This window comes from Ziziphus jujuba, chromosome 1, assembly GCF_031755915.1.
Source record: "Ziziphus jujuba cultivar Dongzao chromosome 1, ASM3175591v1".
Lineage (NCBI taxonomy): Eukaryota > Viridiplantae > Streptophyta > Magnoliopsida > Rosales > Rhamnaceae > Ziziphus > Ziziphus jujuba.
In genome coordinates this window covers 18,744,344-18,753,981 of record NC_083379.1, presented here as the reverse complement: position 1 = coordinate 18,753,981, position 9,638 = coordinate 18,744,344, and the positions used below count along the sequence as shown (strand labels likewise).

The following is a 9,638-nucleotide window of genomic DNA, read 5'->3' as shown; positions in this document are numbered from 1 at the left end:
TGCAGTCCCCTTCAAGTGAGGACCGTCCACAACTTATTAAGTTGTGAAGTATGTGTTTTCAGCCTTGTAAACAATGATTGGATGTAACGGTTGGGATTTAAAAGTAATTTTATATCTGAAAACTACTTTTTGGTGTAAATTTGAATGTTTCAAGATAATTTTTTCACTGTTTTTGCTGAGACAAGTGTGCGAAATATACTTCTAATGTGATCAGACTTCCTGAAAATGTCCAGTAGCAATGCATGATAGAGTGAATTAAATAAGTGATCTCATGTAATCACTGTTATTGAAGCTAAAAACACTTGGTCCACAACTTAATCAATTTGTGGAGGTCCTCACTTGAAAAGTATCCTATATATAATTAACATCAAAATCTTGAATTTATAACTTAAGGGTTATTAGTAGTAGTCATTGCCAATTGAAGTGTTTCTAATGGAATACTTGATTATATTCTTAATTAGATTGATGTTTGAACGCAATATAATTTTTCTTAGGGAACTAGTAACAAATGTGGAATTGAAACATCTGGGTTTAGGCTGAATTTTGGATTAATTTAAGAATAAAACAAATCCTCTTTCATAGTTAGAACATAAAGGATCTGTTAAGTTATAGCTTTTTCTCCAAAAGTACCTTCACACACAAATAAACATGGAAAAAAACGAAGAAAAACTTTGTTATTCAAAGGTAGACTCAGTCATATAATAGAATCAAAATCCATCTATAGAAGATGAATTTTGACCCAAATAAAAATTTAATAAAAGTGGTCAACACGCATGGCTCCTAGATGATATTTGTGTAAACAGCAGCCTGTCAAATTGGTCAACACTCTCAAAGTCGTATTTTTATTTATTTTTATTTTTATTTTTTTGCGGTAAAAATACCTCAGAATCATAGCTGTCCTTGTTGACAGTTGACATTTCATATGGTTGTGTGATTTTGTCATGTTAAATTTAGTATAACAAACTCATGGACATAATTCTTCTCGCTCTCGATTACATTTTCTCTTCAGTTACCCTACTTTGAGAAGAAGAAAAATGCCATTTCATATCTCACATCATAATGTAAAAATATTTTTGGTAACATTTTTGTAACTCTAGGAGTACCACCTTCAATTAAAAGGTAATTAACTAAATTTATCTTCCTTTCTGCTCCAGTTGTAAATAATTTTGGGTGGACTACGATTTTTTATAAATCCAAATTCGGGCTATATATTTATCTCTTCGCTGCATTCCCACCAGATGTCCAATTAGATTGATCTTCTACATCTATGAAAGAACACTAGTACGCCGAACTCGCATACCCAAAAGATGTTGCTGCAGGGTACTCTGCTTTTGTTCCTCCTACTTCCATTTTGCTCATCCACCAGGGACACCATAACACAGAACCAATCAATTAAAGACGGTGAATATTCATTATTTTCCAAGGAGATGAAGTTTGAGCTAGGCTTCTTCAGCCCCGGCAATACTACTAATCGTTATGTTGGAATTTGGTATGCAAAATTACCAGAAAAAACGGTGGTTTGGGTTGCAAACAGAAACAATCCCATTAATGATACCTCTGGCATCCTTACAATCGACAGGTATGGAAACCTCCTTCTCTATGCTCACCATAACAATGAAATTCCTATATGGCACACAAATGTTTCTGTCCAGCTTTCCAAGAATTCTTCAGCTCAGCTCCTGGATACAGGAAATTTCATCTTAATCCAAGAGGAAAATAACAAAAACATACTATGGCAGAGCTTCGATCACCTTACAGATACTTTCCTTCCACATATGAAACTGGGGTTGAACCGGAGAACTGGTCTGAATTGGTACCTTACATCGTGGAAGTCCCTTGATGATCCAGAATCCGGTGAATACTCCTATAGACTAGATGTTAATAGCTCTCAATTCTTTCTGTATCGGGGTTCAACCCGGTATTGGAGAAATGGTGATTGGCCATGGAAGAAAGTTCCCTTCATAGTATCCTTTGACATGTATACATATAGTTTTTGGGACAATGAAGATGAGATATGCGGCACGTATTTTTCTGATGATGCCAACAAAATAACAAGAGTAGTAGTAAATGATTCTGGGTCACTTCAGCATCTGGAATGGAACGTTGCTGACAGTCAATGGAAGGAAGTATGGTCTGCACCTAAGTATCAGTGTGACCCATATGGACACTGTAGTGCAAACAGTAAATGCAGTCCGGACAATGTGAACAAGTTTGAGTGTGAGTGTTTGCCTGGCTATGAACCGAAATCGCCGACTGTTTGGTATCAAAGAAATGGATCAGATGGGTGTAAAAGCAAGGCTGTAGGATCATCACACTGTGGGAATAGAGAAGGGTTCTTGAAGATGACAAATATGAATGTTCCAGATACAAGTGGAGCTAGGTTGGGTGAAAATATGAGTGAGACAGAATGTAAGAATGCATGCTTGAGAGATTGCTCGTGCGTAGCGTTTGTCAGCATAGAAGCCAAAGAGGGAAGCAGCTGCTTGGCATGGCATGAAGACTTGATGGACATTTTGGAGTATACGGAATCGGGATACAATCTCTCTGTTCGTGTCACAGATGATTTAGGTATGTACTATATTTATTTTCAGCTTTGAACTAGAGAAATCAGTGACTTTTTCCAAGGCCAGAAATATTCTTTAGTTAGCATTCTTGTACATTATGATACTGTTATTAGCCTAGCAAGAAACAACTTGGTCTCTGCATAAAAGGTATTCCCCTTTCAATCAATTTGTGGCAGGGCCGATGACCATCTCTTGAATATGCATGGATACAGCCATTGATTTTGTTGAAAGCTCAATGAACTTGTCATTTTTTAGTCCTCAAGTAATCTAAGCTAATTTAAGGCGTTTTCCAGTTTGCTTTTTTGACCCTAAAATTTCAATGCCAATATATGAAATGCATGTATTTATATAACTTATGCAAAAATGAACTTTTTTCTTTTTTTCGACATCCCTCACTTTCATATTCTCTCATCCAGCTGAGAATCCCAGAACATCAAAAGGTGTCACCAGAAAAAGGATTATGCATGCTGTTATCTTTTCGTTTGCGGGGTTGGCATTGTTACTTGGCATGATATTTGCATATTGGTGGCTTAAGAAGAAAAGGAAGCTCAGATGTAAGAGAACTCATTTCCTTTTATTGTCTTGATCATCTGTTTAATTACCAGGCATGCACTGTGTAATTATGGTTCTCAAGCTCGTAATGCATTGGTGATAATAAATTACTCAAGCGGTATTGAAAATATATTTATATCATCATAATATATTCTCGATGACTCTATGAAAGTGAAGACATGAGTACCTGAAAATATATTTATATCATCATAATATCAAACGACTTTTGCAGATGAACATGAAGAAACCAGGACAGAACCTGCAGATTTGCCATTTTACCATCTAAGCACAATAATAGCTGCTACCGATAATTTCTCCCCGGCTAACAAACTTGGAGAAGGTGGCTTTGGCTCTGTTCATATGGTAATGTCATCAGGATCCAAATTAATTAAAACTTATTAAAAATTTTAATGTTTTCCTCTTAGTACCGTAAACATGCAACATTTCACTTTTGTAGTAAATCATCATTTCAGGGTCGGCTATCAAACGGGCAGAATATTGCTGTGAAAAGATTGTCTAAAAGTTCTGGACAAGGGGTTGTAGAATTCGAAACCGAAGTCATGCTGATGACGAAACTTCAGCATAGAAATCTTGTTAAGCTTTTAGGTTGTTGCATCCAGGGGGAAGAAAAGATGTTAATTTATGAATACATGCCTAACAAAAGCTTGGACTCCTTTATCTTCGGTAGAGCTTCGTAAAATATTTGTTTCCATGATTTATTTAATGGTGCTATAGTAAAATTGAAGCTTCCTAACTAAATTTATGACATCTGTATAGATTAAAGCTAAAACCTTGATGCAGATCAAGCAAAAAGGTCACTCTTGGATTGGAGAAAACGTTTTGATATTATTATAGGGATTGCACGTGGACTTCTATACCTTCATCAAGACTCAAGACTGAGGATCATCCATAGAGATCTAAAAGCCAGCAATGTTCTTTTAGATGTTGAGATGAACTCTAAAATTTCAGATTTTGGCATGGCTAGAATATTTAATGGGGACAAAATTCAGGATAAAACGAATAGAGTTGTTGGAACATTGTAAGAATCACTAATATGTGCACACTACATAAACATCAAGGTTTTCTCTTTTTGACAATAATCTTTTAATATTTTTTTACATTGTAGTGGATACATGTCACCGGAATATGCGTTGTTTGGAAAATTCTCAACAAAATCTGATGTTTTCAGCTTTGGTGTCCTATTACTAGAAATAGTAAGTGGCATGAAGAATAATGGTTGTTGTCCAGAAAATGCTTCCATGAATTTGATAGAGCATGTAAGTAAAAAATATCTAGTACCAATCAATGAAACTGTCTCTTATAGTAATTTATAATAAATCCCTTTTAAGATGATTCAGGTTTGGAACCTCTGGAGAGAAGAAAGAGCCTTGGAAATTGTCGATTCATGTATCAAGCCGTCTTACATTCCAGATGAAACTCTGAGATGCATTCAAATCGGGCTGCTTTGCGTGCAAGAAAGGGATAAGGATCGACCAACCATGTCTGCAGTTGTTCTCATGTTGAATTGTGAGATAGCTCTTCCTTCACCTAAAGAGCCAGCATATGTTCTCAGAAGAAACTACAAAGATACTGATTTAATTGGAACGCAAGGATCATATTCTGAGAACGAAATGAACATAACAGAAATTGTAGCTCGCTAAGGATAGGATTTTAGTTGCTTCATATGGGTTTTCCTTTTCCTCTGCCATACTGGTCACTATTCATGGTGCTTCTAATCAGATTTTGTCATGCAAGTCCTCATGTTTTGCTTAGCTGCTGGTGTAGTTTTTATTTATTTATCATTCATAGCACTACCGTAAATGTATGCTTTTCCCTGTTTTTATTAAGTATTATTCTTTCGTTTAATGTTTTTATAAATTACTTGCCACTGATATATGTAAGTTCATCAAATACTATACAAAAATATTTGATAGACGTTATACACTCGTAGATTCTATTATTTTGGGGGCTATTTTAGCAGTAAATTGATGGTTCAGGTGGAATTATAGTTTAGCTTATATCTTTTTGAAATCATCCCTCAATTAATGACATATAGTTCAGTAGTAACTGTGTCGTCTATTTGGCATTGTTAATTTCCTATTTTCCCTTTTGGTCAGTTGTCTTTAGCAGACTACCAGTTGAAATTTGAAAAGGGATGTATTATGTAGATGTCGTCTTGGACCATTTATTTATCATTCTGTGTCCGTGTCAACACATTATGTTGGTGCCGGCCCATTTTATATTCATGTCAACATAACTTTTATGTAGTGTACATGATTATTTATTTTACTTAATTTTTTAAATTTAAAACCTTATAAAAAGTAAATACTGAAAATATCTTAAACTACAACAAATTTATTTCATGGTTCAACAAATTTATTTCATGGTTCATTAGGCGATGAATATGTAAAAGAGACGGGGGGGGGGGGGGGGAATTTGAATAAAAATATATATACAAATATATGATAATGAACTACAAAAAAGTTTAAATCTGAAGTTGTTGTTTGTTGACGAGTTTGGTTTTTATTTTTGTATGTATAATAAATAATATGTAGCTTTCGTATTTTACAGGGGTGCCATAGAAAGAGAAAGTCCGCACGACATGAAGAATGATTTCCATCGACATTAACGTCCTCTTTTTTTTTTTTTTTTGTTTTAATGAAACAGCGCGTTGGCATCCCTTATTAAAAAAAAAAAAAAAAAAATCTATTTCTTCTAGTGAAACGGTGCGTTGGCACCCCTTTTCGAAAAAAAAAAAAAAAGAAAAGAAAAGGAAAAAGAAACATATCCCTTTCTCTCTTTTCAATGCAATGAATAAAGTGATGTACTGCAATTCTATAGCATTTACACTCATTCTTTCTTCTTACAAAATATGAATGCAGAAAAGAAAATTAGTATGTACAAGTTCTATAAACGGTGAGAGACAATCAAAACAATAATCCCAAAAAAAAAAAAATCTAAGCAGAGCAAAAATTGCAGGATCGTATATTACAGTCACTACTAGAATTGCATTGATAAATAAGGTAATTAATGTGTCGCACAAAATAAAGACCGACGTATTACGTGGCGTCGTCTAACATTCTGTCATTAAATCCATAAGACAGCACGCGCCGTATTAATAGTGTCACCTTAGCTTAAAAAAAAGCCAACTATGTAAAACAATGCGTCGCTAAACTTTCAAAGAAAACGTGACCCTACCGAAAAGAGTCTCCTATTTTTTGAGTTTTTGGCGACGCATTAATCAAATGCGTCAGATTTTCCATTAGATTTTTAGTGATGCATTTATCAAATGCCTCAGATTTTTCATCAAATTTTTAGCGACACACTTTTAGCAACGCATTTATCATATGCATCAGATTTTCCATCAGATTTTTAGTGACGCATTTGTCAAATGCGTCAGATTTTCCATCATATTTTTAGCGATGCACTTTTAGCGACGCTTTCAACATGTGAGTTAGATTTGATTGTCCACCTTTAGCGAGTCATTTCATTTAACATTTAGCAACTCTTTGTGAAACAGTCGCTAAAAAATCTAGCTAATGAAAGTAGACTACTCGGAAAACGTCGCTAAAGGTGGAAAAACAATGTCGCCAAATATGTTAGGCGACGTTTTTTTTTTTTTTTTAATGCATCACCCTTTTATTTTTTATTTTTTAATTGGCTTATTTTTAGTTTTTTGAAAATTGATTAAAATAGTAAAAATATTAAAATAATTAAAATACTAAAAAACTAAAACTAGCTTCATCCAAAATAATTAGAATACAAAAAATTAAAATAAATATTTTCATAATGAAATAATTATCAAATAAATTAAATGTTATTTCATTGACATATTTTTACATAATTTGTTGTGTGTGCAAAAGCAAATTCAATATTAATTAAACTTCCATGAATGTATACTCATTGAGATGGAAGTTGACGTCCTCTTGTTAACGATATTACACTCTCATATTGCATATGAAAAATTTTAAAAAGTTATTAACATTTATGCGAAATAAATAAAAAATAATAATTATTAAATTATGTAATTTAATAAATAAAAATTTAAAAAATATTACCATTGTGCTTAAGAGTTGGCGAAGCACATTTCTCCTAACTAAAAGTAGAAAAATCATAATGAAGCACATCAGAAAATTAATTAAATGAATAATAATAAATGTCATAAACATTACTTAAAACATAAGTAATAAATCTACGTACTAATTTATTCATATCTCCTCATAGTCATTACAAACATAGTCACTCTCACATTCATCTTCATTATCATTTTCATCGACACTTGGCAATTGTATGACAAATGGATTGTAAGCCATAGTAGTATCTCTAAGAACATCTTCTTCAACAAAAGTACGATGTTGTGGTGAATTTAAAACAACAGATCATTTAAAATAAGTTGATCTTCAACATAAAATACTTGTTGAACTTAGAAAAACAATGTCAAGCAATATCACAAACAAAATATCTACAAAAGCAAGATTAAGAAAACCCAATGAATCTAACCTGAGCTTAAAATTACCCAAAAAAAAAAAAAAAAAAAAAAAAAACCAAACTACCACATGTCTCTGCCAACCACAAAGAAAAAAGAAACTCACCTAAACGATGGAGATGAAAAAAGAAGAAACCCAGCTTCCCGATGGCAAACATAGTCAAATAAAAAATGAAATCCAAAATATCCCACTCTTCAAGTATCTCTTAGACTGCTTCCAAATCTAATATCTATTAGATAGTGTACTTGATGTAGTTTTAGAAAAGAAAAGGGGTTTAAAGGCCTCCGTAAAAATTTTAAAACATGCCAAAATTTTCAGAAAATGGCTAAAAGGCAACCCTTCTAAAGAGTCTTTTTTTTTTTTTAAATTAAGAGAATAGGCGATGCATTTACATCATAAAGCGTCACCTGTTCCATCAATGTCATTATTTTTTTCTTTAATTAGTTTTTTAATCTTCATCTAAAAATAAATATTGAAAATATTTCTTATATATGTGAAACAAAATTACCAAAGTGGAAGTTTAATTATTTTGTTTTCTAAGTACAGTTTATTTACTTTAAAATCTTGTAAATTTCAAATTTTTTTTTTTAAAGGGAATAAGCGATGCATTTACAACAAACAGCATCTCCTGTTTTAAGTTTTATTTTTTGTTCCTTAATTTGATGGAACAAGCGACACATAAAAAGCAAAAAGAATCGCCAGATACTTTTTATTTTTTTTTCTTTTTTTAATAGTTATTAATTTGCTTTTAAAAGTTGCAAGTGTTAAAATATTTTTTTTTAATTAAGAGAAAAGGCGATGCATTTACAATTAAAAGCATCGCCTTTCTCTCAATTTCATTTTTTTTCTTTGATTAATTTTTTATTTTTCATCTACAAATAAACACTGAAAATATTTTTTAAAAATGTGAAGCAAAATATCAAGATTGTTATTTATTTTTCTGTTTTTCAAGTACACCTTTATTCTTTATAAAATTTGCATGTCTTTTAAATTTTTTATTTTTTTTAATTGAGAGTACAGACGACAAATTTTCTTCAAAAATGATCGCCTGTTATTGAATTGTGGGATCAAGTGACGCATTATGGTCGAAAAGCATCGCCTGTTCAATTTTTTATATTTTCTTTATAATCTTTAAATAGTTTTTTAATTGTTCATCTACAAATATATTCATGTTGCAATCCAATGAACATAAATTCCATTGATCTAATAACAGAAAACAATTTTTTCAATGCGCTTTTCAATTATTGACATATATATGTATAGACGAGATACAAAATATCTCAAGATCTAATTTGAGATAGGATACCAAATATAGAATTCTAATTCAACTAGCATTTATTGACCAATTTATCTATATAAGTATGTTAAATGAGCTTAACTTTCATGTGTTTGTGTTCAATGATAGCTTACTTGTTTTTAAAAATTGAAAGTCTATTAAATTGCTTTTTAAAAAAATAAAAAATAAAAAAGTTGAAGGAACAGGCGATGCAATTCTATCAAAAAGCATCGCCTATTCCATTTTTTATTTTATTTTTTTATCTTTAATTAGTTTTTTTGATTGCTCATCTACAAATTAAAAAAAATTATATTTACAAAATTAAAAAAAATTACAAAAAACAACTTTCAAATTAAAAAAAAAAAGGTAAAAGTTGGTTTGGTGAAAGGCGATGCATTTGTTGAAAAATGCGTCGCCTTTTCCTTTATTTGGTGACTCTTTTTTAAACAATGCGTCGCCTAAAACTTTATTAGTTATTTCTTATTATATTATTACATGCAAGTCATTTGGTCTAGTAGTGTGGTGATTTCTTGAGAGTGTAAAAGGTTTTGGGTTCAATTCTTGGCATGGCCCTATCTGATTTTTTTTTTTTTATAGGTTTATAGACATGTGGGAAAAAAAAAAAAAAAGGCGATCCATTTGTTGAAAAATGCATCACCTTTTCCTTTATTTGGTGATTCTTTTTTAAAACAATGCGTCACCTAAAACTATATTAGTTTTTCTTATTGTATTATTATATCCAAGTCATTTAGTTTGGTA

At 31.8% G+C, this 9,638-nt stretch overlaps 1 protein-coding gene across 5 annotated transcripts; it reads left to right on the top strand.

Annotated features, from left to right (window-relative positions):
- Positions 1-998: 998 nt before the first annotated feature.
- Positions 999-5,076, top strand: LOC107421746 (G-type lectin S-receptor-like serine/threonine-protein kinase RKS1). Of its 5 annotated transcripts, none has more exons than XM_048465565.2 (8): positions 999-1,119; positions 1,239-2,568; positions 2,981-3,118; positions 3,349-3,479; positions 3,590-3,800; positions 3,918-4,155; positions 4,243-4,330; positions 4,475-5,076. In XM_048465565.2, exons 2-8 carry the CDS (start codon positions 1,308-1,310, stop codon positions 4,775-4,777), a joined length of 2,370 nt encoding a protein of 789 aa, XP_048321522.2. In that variant the 5' UTR covers positions 999-1,119; positions 1,239-1,307; the 3' UTR covers positions 4,778-5,076. The 5 variants fall into 5 exon arrangements, with proteins under 5 accessions (XP_048321522.2, XP_015886553.3, XP_015886537.3 ...); XM_016031067.4 differs by having other exon boundaries at positions 4,466-5,076; XM_016031051.4 differs by having other exon boundaries at positions 4,243-4,393; positions 4,466-5,076.
- Positions 5,077-9,638: the final 4,562 nt, after the last annotated feature.

Bases quoted from the DNA above. Each gene is read 5' to 3' on its own strand.
- LOC107421746 (XM_016031051.4), top strand. From the start codon at position 1,308: ATGTTGCTGCAGGGTACTCTGCTTTTGTTCCTCCTACTTCCATTTTGC. The intron at 3,801-3,917 runs GTAGAGCTTCGT...ACCTTGATGCAG, and splicing joins CTTGGACTCCTTTATCTTCG to ATCAAGCAAAAAGGTCACTC. The intron at 4,394-4,465 runs GTAAGTAAAAAA...ATCCCTTTTAAG, and splicing joins CCATGAATTTGATAGAGCAT to ATGATTCAGGTTTGGAACCT.